The sequence below is a fragment of the Lagopus leucura genome, unplaced genomic scaffold, assembly GCF_019238085.1.
Source record: "Lagopus leucura isolate 7727_CA_CO unplaced genomic scaffold, USGS_WTPT01 Super-Scaffold_100157, whole genome shotgun sequence".
In the NCBI taxonomy this organism is placed as follows: domain Eukaryota; kingdom Metazoa; phylum Chordata; class Aves; order Galliformes; family Phasianidae; genus Lagopus; species Lagopus leucura.
Genome location: NW_024962334.1, coordinates 33231597 through 33246870, shown reverse-complemented (window position 1 = coordinate 33246870; position 15274 = coordinate 33231597). Strand labels below are relative to the sequence as shown.

Below are 15274 nucleotides of genomic sequence, written 5' to 3'. Positions count from 1 at the left end.
TTGCACTTTCTGAAACAGTTTTCTGAGTAGAGGCTTTGCTTTTGAACCTTTCGTGTTAGCAGAACTTCCTTAAGATGTTTCTCATCTGAAGATAAACAGGCATTAATTAATGACCAAAAAAAAAAAATCAATTTGGCAATAAGTTGTCCTTTTTAGTTTGTCATTTCTTTCTCTCCTGGATCTGACAGTGCTGTGGTGCTTCCCACCATAGTGTGTCTGTCCCACTGGTTCTGTAGAAGTTGTTACAGGCTCACTGTCCAACTGAGGGGCATTACCAAATAATGCAACAAGTTACATTTTGCATTGCATTGCACCTTTGCTGACCTGAGTGATGAAAGATGATGGAATAGCCTAACTTCTTAACCTACTCTTAGAAAGCTAAGAGGGAACTGCAAATACGTTGCAAGATGAGTAGAATTCAAAGTGATCAGAACAAATTAGAGAAATAATATGCAAGTGTAGGAGTATTGGTTGTAATAGACAAATTAAACAGTATGCAAGTACATGCAGCAAGATAATGACAGGGTTCACAAATAAAAGATGGCAAACAGCTAAAGTGCAGGAGAAATGCAGAGACTAGAAGAGATAATACAGGTCAACAAATAGCAAGTTTTTGTGATAAAGGGGAACATCATAATGAGAAAACACAGGAGGATGGTAAACCTGCATCTACTTCTCTAGTTTGTGTCTAATTTTCAGTATTACATTTAAGCATGATTCAGTGTAACAAGTCCAGAAGAGAATAAGGAGAGTGGCTGATCTTTAGAGATCTAATGGAAAAGATTGTGAAGGAATTCTTATGGGCTGTGAACAGAAAGAAGATATGATGTAGGCATTCAACTATCTGAAGAGAGAACTGCAAAAAGGAAGTTGTTTGCACTCAATATAAGCTTTATAGGGCAAGAAGTAGTTACCTGAACTTGAACATACACATCTGAGTAAGCCATGAAGGGGCAAAGATTTAAAAGGCATAGTAAAGCAGTGGAATAAGCTGCTGTGGAGTATCCACCTTTGAAAGTCTTTAAAAAACGGGTTAGGGAAACATCTGCAAGAAACGACATCGATATAAAGATTCTGCCTCAGGTTAGGTCCTTCTCTTCATATGGTCTGTGATTAGACTAGCAAGTGCAAGCTATCTAGGAGGAAAGGGGGAGGAAACAAAACGTTCCTACAATTGGAAGCATGTGTGAACTCATTTTAAAAAATGTAAAATTAAACCCAGATAGTCACTAAGATGGTTATTAATCACTGCATGTACCTTAGCTTGATGGTTCTTACATTCAGTAATTCCTTGCAAAGTCATCTTTCACATGCTTTTTCTTTTATACAGTTACTAAAATCAGTTGAGTTTGGATTGTTTTCTTATTTTGTAGGCATTTAAGTCTGTTAATTTTGTTATTTCCCAAAATATCTCACAAACAAGAATAAGACTCATTATATGGATCTGTCTACCAGATGCCTTGTCCAAACAGATGCTTCTACACAATGTGATTCAGGACAGTGGGAAAGTGCCAGCCAAAATCCAACAATAAACAGCTGTGTCCATACTGTAGTGCATCTGAACTCATGCAGCTGTACTGTTTCTGTTTGTGCTGTCTTGTGATACCAGCAGAAATATCTTTGCAACGTATTCCTTCAGCTCAGCTACTTTAGGCTTGCTACCATGGTGTAGGCGTGCTGTGAGAAGGGTGTTGCTCTAACTTTGGTCATATCAACTATAGGGTATTTCTTATCTTGTCTCTCTCCTGGAAACCATCCTTCAACAGCTAATTAATAGTCAACCCAAAATGGATGCAATTGTGCTCATTTTATCAGTATGTTTCATTATTTAAATGGCTAATTGACATTTTAATATGTGCATATGGGGGATTTATCAACCTTTTCCCATAAAGATGACTTTCAGCCAGCTTAGTATAATGAAATCTTACTGCTTTCACAACCAAAAGCTGCTACAGCTTTTTAAGTCATTTTTACTGCAGTTGGCTGGTGGTATGAATTAGATTTTCAAGTATTTTGATTATGAAAGGGAAATGGAGTTCAGTTAACTCTAATCAGAGTTCCTGCCGGCTGACCTGGTTACCTGTACCACTGCTCTCTGCCATCCCCTGAACATCTGTTCTTTGACCCATTTTCCTTGCTGAATTTGTTGCTCCAGGGTTAGTTCTCATTCCTGTCCTCCAATACTTAAGGAAATAATTGACCTTTTAAAACAAAACAAAAAGTTAGGTTTGAATTTCCTAAATACTGAGAACACCCTAAAACATAGAATAAATTACGAATAGAATTTCAAGGTGACTATTTCTGCAAAAATTACATTCCTTGATTTGACAAATGCTGTGCTTTATGAAGATTTATAATGATGGCTGGCTTTTGTTGAACTCAGATTGAGGAAAAGCACTTACGTGTGGAATTATAGCAGCATATTTTACTTGACAATGCCTACCCTTACAGATTAAAAAAAATAAAATATTTGCTGAAAGGCATAAATTAATTTCAGTAACTACAAAGGACATTCAAATTGTAAAAATAACAGAGGAAGTAAAAGCTGTCTGGCATGCCAAACAGACTTTAATGTGATTATTAGGTACAGGTTTTTTAAATTAAAGGCAAAGAGATCTCAGATTTCATACTTGTGAAGTAATATCATTCACTTGTCTTACAGGATTTAAACTGATTCTGTTTGCTCCTGCAGTCACTAATCTCATGCATTTGTGTTGCAAAAACAGAGTGATAGGGATTTGCTGCTTGTATAGAAAAGGACAAGGCAGACAGCAAAACAATAGACAGGTGTATGTATTGGAGCAGACATCCTGAATTATGGTGAAACCTGAAAGCACAAGACTGGGGGGGAGTGCTTATTTTGTGTTTTCTCATCTCTCCAAGCAACGGTTTCAGCCTTAAGTCTAACTGTGTGAGTTCACACTCATTGCATGTTTATATGCCATTATATGATACACCTCTCATTTTTGGCAAGTGCAAGCTTGTTACATTGCCAGCAAGAAAACATCTACATGAGAAGTAATTAATATGCAGAAGTTAATGAATTTATTAGGGCTTTTTTGTTTCTGGAGATTAAGCTTTTCCTAAGTCTGTTTTGTGTTTCATTTGGTATACTGTGTGTGTGTTAACTTGGTTACTGTGATCTCCAGTTGTGGTTGTTGTGAAGCAGTCCCTCTCAGCAGCTTGCGTGTATTTATGTAATCAATAGTTGTTCTGGTTGCTTATTGGAGTATAAAGATCTAGCTCTGGATCAAGGTCTGAAAGCACTTATGAATATCTGAGATGGGATTTAGATGGTATGTAGGTCGTGGAGATCCTTCAGTCTAAGAGTGAAGTCTTCAGAACAGCTGTGTGATCCTGCAGGCACACCAACATGCCTGGGGATGCTTTGCACGAGGGCTGCTGTTCACAATTCTGTGATTGCACAGTTTTTGTCTGCACTGTCACAACTGACCCGGCCGTGTTTGTAGAATCAGGCAGCGTGGAGCACTTTATACCCAAATACAAAACAGATTCATTTCCTTCTTGCTAGGCATGACAAGAGCATTCCTGTCACTTAAAGGAGAAAGCTATTTGCAGAAGCCAGTGGGACACCAACTTTAATTCAAATACATGTCTTATACAGCGGTTCAGGACAATGCTGCTATAACTTTGCAGTGTAGCTTGAATAACAAAACATTCCATATACATCCTGAGAAGCTGAGTTTAAATTCCTTTGCAGAATTCAAATCTTCCAGCTCTTAGGAAAGGTAATGCATTTTGCACCAAAGGTCATAAAATGCCCAAGCAATTCTTGCAAAGGGCGTTTGAGCCCAGCTCCTCTGTGTTACCTGAGTTTCCACAGTACTGAGCTGAAGAAAATGCAAACGTAGATTTTGACTGTCAAAGAAAAAAGAGGTGTAGTTTGAAGTCTCCAATGTCATGACAGTTCTGGGCGTTGAGTTCTTCCTCTTAGTCCTGAAAAAAGGGAGGAATTATTCTTCTGTTTTAAATTAACTCTTCGGGCACCTAAAGAGCAACTGATGTTCTAAATGCGGTGCTTTAGGCTGCATCTTAGACTGCCTCATCACTAAACACACAGCTGTGGTGTTTCTGCTGTAGCTGCCTGCTCTTGTTGGCTGTGGCAAGGTTTGCAATCACACACAGCTTCAGAGGTCGTAACCATAAGAAAGCCATACTGTTGCAGGCTGGCAGTGGCTGATCTAAGCAAATCCAGTTCGTAATTTGTCTCTTAGTACTTTCAAGAACAAAAGCTTGTTGGCCTCATTGACTGGTTATATTGCACACTTTTGGAAAAGGTGGTAACAATCTACTAAGCAAATGGTTAGAAGCAGGGCCAGAGCAAAAGTACGTCTTCTAATTTATACTACTTCATTTCTAGAGATCTACTAAGTTGGAAATAAGTTGTTTAAAAAGAAAAGCAGCAGAATGATTTGGCTTGATGTTTCACCAGTCTGCTAAAGCTGGAAGACAGTTCTAGCAATCTTTTAGTAAATTTACGGGAAGGCATTTTATAAAGCGACAAATTTTGAGTCTGCCACATGAAAATAAAACAGTGAGTCACTATTGTTTGCTGAATTGGGTCAAACCATTCTTGATGCAATTATGGTTGCTGTGAATAAGCTGTTTAGATCTAGACTGGGATATCAATTCAGTGCAACAAGTAATGCTTTGCCTATAAGGAGTGAACCTCGAATTTGGCAGCTTTTTCTGCACTGTTTGTAAAGATCAGCAAAGTCTGTTTCTTGGACAAGAGCAGGAAATAATTGATGTCCTTCTGTATCTGGCTTTCCTTTTTGAGAACAATGTGATTTTGGCTCAAATTAGCCTCACAGATTCAAAAAAATTTCACTTTGCTGCATATTAGCTTCACTACTTCCAGGCTGTACCTATCCTTTTTTCTGTAATTCCACAGATCTTGGATGTTTTTGCTCAACGTAAATAGATGAAGAGCAGAAAGGTAACAACTGGCTGTGCAGAACACTGCTAGGAGACAGCAGGTCTCTGGTAGATGATGCTGAGAAATTGAGGCAGCGTCGTAGATAGCTTTTGCTCAGGAAGATGCTAAGAGTAGTAAACAGCTTTGTCAGTGTGTTGGGTTGGCAGCAGCACACCAGCATGTCGTCCTGCTTTGCAAAGTTAGATATATCTGGGAGCCAAGTGACATGAGTTATCTCTTTGTCTACTCGTGTTTTTCAGTGTTTTCAGAACGCAGGAGACTTGTACTTCTGTATTTACCTGGCAGCCCTGATCAGAATAGTATTGTATCCAGAAGAGGAGTGCCTGGGGGCAGCAGGGTGGGAAAGGCCTCAAAGCCTCATTGGCCACTGCAGAGCCCTGCAAAGGGGGGCTGACCATGGTTGTGGAGGGACCAGCTTATTTTGTGGCTGCTGCTGTGGGAATGGGGAATTTGATCTTCACCTTCTGCAAATGGGCTGTTTCTGGCTGTTCAGTGTGGGTAAGATCACTGTACCTGACTTTACAGGGTTTTCCCCCTAGGCCAGTCACAATTCTGTGCTTTTTTATGCCTGCCTTCCCGGCAGGACAAAAAGTGTAGCCTCTCACCCATGTGATAGCAAACCTAAATTTTGCCTATGCTGCCAAAAGCCTTTTAAGCTGACTCTGAATAATACTTTTTTCTCCCATACATCTCTGATGCATTGATTGTCCCATCTGAAAGAGGTGGCAGGTGTCCAGGGTAACGAGATTTAACATCAGGTTGGTCAGGATGAGGAATGTTTTTACTGCTAGGTGTCTTGTTGAGTAGCAACTGGTCTTGTGATCCAGACTAATTGTCAGGAGTACAAGAGGAAGCCAGCTCTGCCTGGCTTTCATTGCATAAAATCATCCCGCTAATCTGAGCTTTCAGTAAGATCTTTCTGTAGCTGGAGTGCTATTGAAACTGAATTCAGACAGGAGTTCACAGAAGCAAACTGTTCCTGTGGCTTCTTTCTGTATGTCCCACAGTCAGACTGTTCACTGTCTACTTCAGTAATGATTGCTTGTAGCAAACATTTTTTCTCATCTTCCTTTGTCTAAGAAAATATTTCATTGTGTTTTTGATTACCTGACTTCATTTGTGACTTGTGTTATCCCCAGAGAACTACAAGGATGCCTGGTTTGTTTGGGTGTAGAAACAGCAAAGATTGAAGCTGATTCCTCTAAGATAATGCAGTATGCCTTTCCAGCAGTAAAATTATTTGTGAAAATAGGAGAACTGCCCTCTTCTGTTTTAAATCCATTTCAGAGTCATGATGTTTATTATTTAAGGTGTTCCCAGAGCCAGGTTTTCTTCAGAGCTGACTAATACTTTGATGAAAGCCATTGTCAAATAACAGCGGGCTTTTAGCACAACTTTTTACAGTAATGATAAAACTCACAGTGCAGTATCCATTGCAATTGTCAGTAATAATTAGAAGCATAATGCTGCAACTGCTTCATGCTTTGAATAATAGTATTTCCGAGTATGTTATCTGCTGCTGAATGAAAGTAATAAATCGAAGCAAGTTATGATAAGAAGTAGAGTTGAGAATGCAACAGAGCAACTTCTGCTCTGCAAAATAACTGCTAAGAGCTACCCAGTAGATAACCCTGCTCAGCACTGGTAAGCAGTGATTGATGTTAGGGCTGTCACTGTATGGAGGAGCTGGCACCAGAGGTGACTGCAAATGTGAGTGGCAAGAGCAGTGATTAAACTCAAACAGATCAAAGTGAAATACAGATTTCATACATTCCATAGGATGGGTTCCTCATAATCCTTAATAGGTTAATGCTGACATGTTACCTGTGTCAGCATCTGTAACAGCAGTGACAGTTGGAGCTGATGGACAAATAAGTCCTAAGTCTGTATACATGGTACCTGAGCTCTGAGTGAGAGGAGCTGGAGTAAACAAGGATTTTGCATAACAACTAGAAAAGAAGAAAGCTGATTTAAAAAAAAAAAGTGAGGAAGAAAGGATAATAGATAATAGCTAAATCATCTTATGGAATATGGGAATGCTGGTAGTGATGCTGTTGGTGAGCTGTCGGAGTTATGTCAGCAGTTGGTGTTTGACAGAGCTTGTTCAGGACCTGGTATCGTAGATTCTCAATATCCAAACCTTACACATAGCTGTTGTTTCTGGACTGCCTGCTGAATGTTCAAATTGAAAGTCCATAAACGATTATCGTAATGCCTACAAAAGTCCTGTGCAATAGATGCAGTAACTTACTACAGATTGTAAAACTGGGCCGGCAAAGATACTGATGCTGGAGTCACTCAAAGAAGGACAGGCTGAGGTGAGGCTGGTATTTCTCACATATGGAGGAATGTGAAATACTGTCAGGATCTTGGAGTAAGCTGAAGGCCTTCACTGCTCCAGTGGAGAGAGCCATTTTAGATTCTAATTCAGTTGGATGCAACATGCAGCAAAACTTGTGTCTATTGCTGGATACCAGCACTAGCCTAATTTGGGAACATCCATCCTGTAAAGGGCACTCAAATCCAGGATACTGACTTGCACCACTTCCAATGTAAGTTTCTGTTGCATGTGTAGTCCCAGGTTGAAGGACGAGGCAGTAATTGGCAGCCTGCTGCGACATCGGTGCTTCAGCACGCAGAAGGCAGAACGGTGGCGTTGAGGCTGCTGGCTGCTTGCTTGGCTCTCTTTGGCTCAGGGAAATGTCCTGTCTCTTTTCCTCTCTTCTTGGTCATCTGAGCAGTTTGCAAGTCTTGGAAGGAAGTTTAAAAATAGCAGACTGGGTTAGTGTCAGCTGTCTGGAATATGTGAGCACAGACAATGCTTCGTTGTACTTGTGGTGAATCCCCTGCATCATTGCAGCTCTGAACAACCCACTGCGCTCTCACATGACCAGTTCTCCTCACTTTTCAAAGTAATCATTATAATCTGCTTTAGATGAAGATAATTTCGGAGATGCGTAACAGGCCACTGCGTAGGATGAGTTGTGTTCAGCAATCAGCAATGGGTTCCCCTCCAGTTTGCCTTTTACAGTGCGGGCACACAGAGCTGTTCTGCTAACAGCGGAAGGGGAACTCGGATATTTAGGTTTGGATGAATTTAGACTCTCAGCTCTTTGAGGAGAGTTGCTTTTTCTCTGTTAGTGGGTTGTCCCTTTCAGTGGGGGTCCATCAGTTTTCGGCACCGTGCAGATGACAGAAGGCTTGGTGCTGGTTCGAATCATGTGCTCATCTTGGTGTTCTTAGGCTTCTCCTCTTCAAACGATTAAAAGTTTATCACACTGCAGCAGTAGGGACTGGGTTTTTTTATGCCAGATGTCTATCTCTGGATAAAGACTTTGGTTAATTAGAGCAAGGATTTTTTTTTTTTTGTCCGTGGAGTTCTCATTTAAATTTAATCATCCCTGAAAATGTGGTTTAATTTATGGGGGAGATCTTTCCTGTTCTTTAGAGGAGTGCTGCACAGTGTGGGCTGTTCTCCCCCAGCGCTGCTCTGCATAGGGAGAGGAGTCTGCTGCCCTTAGCATGGTCAGCCAGGACAGCAGAGGTCTGTGCAGGGCTCCAGAAGTGATTCATTCGAGGCTGAATGGGAACACGCGTGGGGATTTCTGACTTCAAGTGGCAGTGTGCTGCTCAGTGCAGAATGAAGTCCAATGGGCTGTTCACATCTGCAGCCCTGGCTACGGACAGCGGGGTGTCCCCATTGCACGTGTGTGCTCTGTTACCTCTGTAAGTGCCCTGTTTTATTTTTTGTTTGGGTGGCTCAGACTGCTTAATTTCAGTGTATAGCTTCGCTCACATTCTTAAAAAAAAGACATTTAAAATGTTTTTACATGAGACTTGAATCCTGCAGGTCATTGACACAGCACACTTGTTAAGCAATTAAGAATCCAAGTACTTTAATTTGAGTCCGTGTTCTATGTGATCTGCACTGAGGTCTGCACATTGGCAAAGCTCCACATTCTTGGTGGGGCTGCCCAGAGAGGTTGTGGATGCCCCATCCCTGGAGGTGTTCAAGGCCAGGCTGGATGGGGCCCTGGGCAGCCTGGCCTGGTATTAAATGTGGAGGTTGTTGAGCCTGCCTGTGGCAGAGGGCTGGAGATTCATGATCCTTGAGGTCCCTTCCAGCAACCCAGGCCTTTCTGTGATTCTGTGTGATTCAGTGAGGAAAACACTCATTGTGCTGTTAGTTCTCCCCAAGTCACAGATTTAGATATTAAGAGAGAGGACAAAGCAGGGATTCTGCATATATGGATTCTCGTGTGATAAATGTAATTTTTTAATAGTCCCATTTTTTCTCCGTCTTCTGTGCAGGTCACCATGAAAGCCAAACAGGTGAAGGACTCTGTGACGTATACACCAGGTGTGTGCTGCCAACTCCTCACCACTTGTAGGGAGCACTGTGTTTAGATACTGCATGCACACGGGTGCATTCGGTCACTTTCAGCATGTGTTGTGCAGAGACTCTTACAGCCTGCCTTGCTAAAAACAAGGAGAAGACCTGACATACTCTGAGGGAATGCTGCCTTTGTAGATACCTCCTCCCAGCCTTATTCAGTTTAGTGTGGGCTTTGTTCAGAGGGACCTCAACAGACTTGAAAGGTGGGCCCAGGTGAACCTGATGAGGTTCAACACAGCAAAGTGCAAGGTTTTGCACTTGGGCCAGAGGAATCCCAGGCATCCATACAGACTGGAAGGAGTGGTCCTTGAGAGCAGCCCTGCAGAGAAGGACCTGCGGGTCCTGATGGATGAAAAACAACGTGAGCCAGCAGTGTGCCCTTGCGGCTCGGAAAGCAAATGGTATCCTGGGCTCCATCAGAAGAGGGGTGGCCAGCAGGGACAGGGAGGTGATTGTCCCCCTCTACTCTGCTCTTGTGAGGCCCCATCTGGAGCACTGCGTCCAGGTCTGGAGCCCCCAGTACAAGAAGGACAGGGAGCTGTTGGAGAGGGTCCAGAGAAGAGCCATAAAGGTGATCTGGGAGCTGGAGCAACTCCCTACGAAGACAGGCTGAGGGAGCTGGGCTTGTTCAGCCTGGAGAAAAGAAGGCTGCAGGGTGACTTCATTGCAGCCTTTCAATACCTAAAGGGAGCCTAGAAACAGGAGGGGAATCAACTCTCTGAAAGGATTGATAACGGTAGGACATAGGGAGATAGTTTTAAGTTGAGGGAGGGAAGATTTAGGTTGGATGTTGGGGAAATTCTTTACAGAGAGAGTGGTGAGGTGCTGGAACAGGCTGCCCAGAGAGGTTGTGGATGCCCCGTCCCTGGAGGTGTTCAAGGCCGGACTGGATGGGACCCTGGGCAGCCTGGTCTAGTATTAAATGTGCAGGTTGGTGGCCCTGCATGAGGCAGGGGGGTTGGAGATTCATGATCCTTGAGGTCCCTTCCAACCCTGGCCATTCTGTGATTGTGTGATTCTGTGATTTGTTCATTTGTTGATGCTGTTCTGTTGTTTGTCAGTGTGCTAATTTACTTGTTACTTCACATGTACCAGATGAGCTCCTAACTGACTAAGTTCGTTGCTTCATACAAATGCCTTGATTTCTGGATAAACATGAGGAATTTAGCGTGATCTGTAAGGGCTTCACTTGCTCTCTGCGCTGTTGCAAGTACCTGCTATTTGTAGAACCTCTTGTTTATGGTTTATTTATTTAGAAATATAACAGCAGTGCTTTAACAGGTGTCACCAGGCTCTCCGAGCTTAAAACCTTGGCCCAGAATTCCAAGAATGCCAAAGTCTCCATGAATCTACCAGACCACATCATCACGCAGAGGGAAAGAGAGGAGGAAGAGGAGGAGGAGGAGGGGAACTTCAGTCACAGCCCAGAACAGACAGATGCCCAAACGGATCCCAAGGAGGGCAGTGCTGGTGAGACCAGGCATCGCAGGCGGAAGGTTCCCAAAGCACCCGAAATGGTGCCAGCAGTAACAAAAGAGGGATTGGAGGAGAAGGGCAGAGGAAGACGCCAGAAGGATTTCGATAACACAGAACAGGAGGAAGAAAGCGATGACGAGGGCAGAAAAAGAGAGAAGAGCCGTGCCTTAGAAGAACTGTGGACTCAGAACCAACAGAAGCTTCTGGAAATGGCCTTGCAGCAGTATCCAAAGGGAACGTCGGACCGCTGGGACAAAATAGCAAAATGCGTTCCTGGAAAAAGCAAGGTACAGTTGCTGTTGTTAGAACGTAAATAAAGAGGAAATGTTTGTTCTACCCACTTATGAATATCTTAAAGACTGAAGGGCAGTGCAGCAAAGTGGGGGCATTACTTCACCTGTAGCCATCAGTCAAGACGTCAAAGCATTACTGTCACATTTGCTGATTATTGAAGGTATTTTCCATTAGATCAGTCTGCTTAATATGTTGCAGAAATGTTGCAGTAACTCCTGTTTCATTCAGAACACCTCCCTTTCCTATGCCTTCCAGATTTTCTGTTGCAGACAAACTACATTTTGAAACAAATTTTGATTCAGAGTTGGTAACCAGTTGTTGATGACCCCCTTTGCTTGCGTTTTTACCGTACCCTTCTCGTCCCATCTCAGCAGCACACTAAGTAATCCAGCTGCAGGTTGTAAATGCTCTCTTCTTGCAAGTGTACTTTTTAAAATAGGATTGGCTGTGATTGATAGAGCTGTGCTAGCTCCGTTTGTGTGCTCAGTCATTGTAGCTGCAGAAAATCCTTATTTTACTTGTGCCAAAAACAGCGTGAGGAAGCAAGAGGTGTGGGCAGGGGCTGCAGGCACTTTGTGGCTCTGAAGCTGTGCATCAGCAGGGATGGCAGCTGGTGCTGCTCGAGATGGTTGCAGAAACTCATCTTTAGTAGAGCGAAGTGCCTTGCAGTGCGGCTCACACCTGAGTAACTGTTCTGGAAGGGCTCATACAGTACAACTGTACAGCTGCATTTACAGGCATTGCATAGAAATAGCAGGCAGGGGTTTTCTTGGTGTGGTGTGCTCTTGGAAGAGAGAAATTACCCAGTAAGAAACGTCAATCAAAAGTTTGTTTTTCTAATCCACTTTTCACACATGTAGATTATCCTTCTGAAATTCACTGCATGAGTAACTTTGGTATTGCTTTAAGTTTTACCTGCATTATAAAAGTGCCACACTCTGGTTTTCTTTCTTTTCCTCTAACTTATCAAATTAACGTTTGTTTTCCTTTTAGGAGGAGTGTATAGCAAGATACAAGTTGCTTGTTGAACTGGTACAAAAGAAAAAAATGGCCAAAAGCTGAGTGCTCTGAGCAGAAGAATCTACATCATCTTTGTCAAAATGGGGTTGTAAAACTTGTATGCAGGAAACTGCATTTTTGTACCTCGGTATTTCTATACGTCACGTGCCTTAGTAAAAGAAAGTATCAATAAATCTTTTGCCATCTTACCAACTCTTTTGTGTGTTGCAGAACGGAGGCGTACTTTTGTAGGAGCTGCTTACGTGGACAGGTGCTGATGTCTAAAAGAGGAGTGGGCCTTCAGGTAACCCACTGACTGCATACTGCAACATTGGTTACAGCCAGTGTGGGTACAGAATATAAGGACATTAAAGATCCCTCGTAATTTGGTATTTATATCTGCTGCATTCGGTTTGATTTCACATTTGAAGCACAGGCAGTAAGAATTGCCATTATCTGCTATGTTGTATTTCATAACTAACTTTGAAAAAATTATGCTAACCCTTAAAAATGGGGGCGGTGGGTACTTAATGGGCTGTAAAATAATATCAGCAAATCAGAACACTGATTATAGTATTTTGCAGAAAACATTAAAGATTCTTTAAAGAATTATTTACCACCCCCATTCTGATTTAAGCCAGGGTTCTGAGGAGCCTTTGAGTTTCAACTTAAAATTAAATGAAAAATCAGAAGAGCACATCAGAACTCAGGACTTGGAGCTTGATGGCCAGAAGTCCTTACTGCTGTCCCAGCCTTTGTGCTGATACTGTCCCTGCTGACAGTTTGCCCATTGTGCTGCTGCTGACAGATGCTGGGCATCTCACCACATTTGTTCCCACTTCCATAAAACTGTAAGGGAGAAATGATGAGGAAAGATGGCAGTGTTCTGTATTTGTTTCTTTAACATGTGGAATGTTTTTTCGTAATAGATGGAAATTAAGCTTAGACTGTAAGGAAAGAGTGGAACGTAACAATAAATAACAGGGAAAGGAGTACGGACTTGGAAAGAACTTGATGCTTTTATCAGTGGAAATCTTTAAAACCCACATACAAGCTCTGTGTGAGACTTGCCTGCATTACACTGAGTGCCCAACACCTTCAGCTTCTCTGAGCCCTGGAGCTTCTGCATAGGGAGGCACACATCAAGGAAGTGCACGCCTCTTATGGGTAAGAAACATTTTTGTTGGTTAGCCCATTCTTACTGGGATACTTCAAGCAGTGCGCCTGACAAAAAACTGTTTTGTTAGCGCCAGTGTGACAGACAAACACAGTTTATCTGAAGGCACATCCCTTATGGCGTGGCCCAGCTGCCCCTCCTTGTGTCACACCTGTCAGGTTGAATCTCTGAAGCAATAGAGGCACAGCATTCGTGGCACTGGTCTGAGTGGGAATGCTGACACATGGTGTTGGCCATTCCTGGATGGAAGTGATGGATGGTGGCCATCAGGCCAGAAGCACACCCTGCACACAGCACAGGCCTATGGAGGTGCAGAAGTAGCAGCAAGCTGGCAGGGGAAGGGATGTGCATCGATCCTGCTGGCAGAACTAACTGCCCCGTGGTCTGCTCTTGTGTCACTGCATGGGGAATGGTTCCTATTGAACTGCTGCCAAAGACCGGCATCTTTGATGTCAGGATCTGCAAAGTCACTGAAACAAGGTTGGTTTTTGACTGCATCTGGCCTTCATGTGAACTTGGCTTTGATGTGGTCTCCTTCTATAAAGGCGAGCAAATCGGTTTTGCTTAATGTCAGAACAGTCCTTTTCATTACTTTCCTGCTGATTTTCTGTCCATCAGAAATACAAGCACTGTACAATATCCACCACCATCTTTGGCTTGTGACACCAGCCTCTGACACATTGAGAAGTTGAGACTACCCTGAATTTGGCAATTTCACTCCACCTTTGTTGTTTTCATGCTACTCTGCATCCGACCAGGAAACAGATGGCAGAAATGAGGTAGGCCCTCTTAAAGAATCATAGAATGGTTTGGGTTGGAAGAGACCTCTAAGATCACCTAGTTCCAACTCCCTGCTCTAGGCAAGGACACTGCCCTCCTGACCATGTCCCTCTAGAAGAAAATGCAGGGAAAAGATACTGTGGGGCTGATACTTATCTCTGCCATAAGGATCCATAAAGCTACGGGTACTTAATGCTCACTTCCACAACTGCAGTAGAAGGGGTGCTCAGGATTACTTGGAAGCACGTGGGTGCACCTTGGGCTGTTCTCCCCCTCCCTCAGGCAGTAAGAAGCATAAATGTAGCGGCCCAGAGTTTACATGCCACAACTCTCACTGAGTACCGACTGCTCCAACAGAAGCACAAGGGCAGTGCCCTTCCCCAAGGGGGGCAGATGGTGCCTGCTTCTAGAGCTGTCAGTCTGTAGTCAGTGGAGCTTGTGACAACCACTGTTCCTCAGCCTCTGCCCCAACTGCACAGAACAGTCACAATCAACAGTTAGCAACAAGGGAAACTTTCCTAGAAGGCTCTGTTGCCAAAGAGCCACTGAGCTGGGCAAAGGTTAGTGGTGATCCAGCTGTAACAAAAAGATGTTTTATTAATTCTGAGCTTGTTCACTTACCAGCCTTCTTTCAGGACTCCACTTTTCTGCATTTGAAAATAGGAATGTTTGCTCCTCAGAACTGGAGCAGAGGAGGCAGCATACAAGTGGCACAGCCTACAGCAGCAGCTCAGAGCTGCTTGTCCCAAAAGCTGTGTCAGTTTGAGGCCTGGGCCACAAAGAACAATTGTAAGGAACTTCAGTGCAGCTCCTGCTGTGTTTACCAACACCTGCATGGACAGCACACAAAATTTCTGGAACGAAGTGAGCTCATTGTATAGAAAATGCAATTCCAGCAATGACCAAAGCGCTTGATCATCTTAGCACAGGCACTACGGAGCTCTTAGCATCAGCGTAGGCCATCAGCTCACCTCTCGCCCCTTGTGCAGTTTCACAGCAGCTACTCTCTGCAGAGCGAAGAAGAAAGGGCTGCCAGCAGCCAAGCAGCACTGCAAGGAGCTCCACCCGTGGCTCCTGAAAGCTGAAACTGAGAAAGGTCTTTGCAGAGTTGCTGGATGGAGTTGTAGCAGCCGGTGCAACTGCAGCCACAGCGGAGGAGTTTTCTGCAAGACTCACATTCACACAACCAGTG

The 15274-nt window shown here is 43.3% G+C and overlaps 1 protein-coding gene across 1 annotated transcript in view; it reads left to right on the top strand.

The window, feature by feature from the left end:
• The window catches only part of DNAJC1 (DnaJ heat shock protein family (Hsp40) member C1), a 93947-nt gene extending 81613 nt beyond the window's left edge, over positions 1–12334 (top strand). Inside the window, exons 10-12 of the mRNA XM_042889075.1 lie at positions 9272–9320; positions 10638–11119; positions 12120–12334. Of these exons, the coding sequence (XP_042745009.1) occupies positions 9272–9320; positions 10638–11119; positions 12120–12188 (600 nt within the window). The 3' untranslated portion in view covers positions 12189–12334. The remainder of the gene's footprint in view (positions 1–9271; positions 9321–10637; positions 11120–12119) is intronic.
• Positions 12335–15274: the final 2940 nt, after the last annotated feature.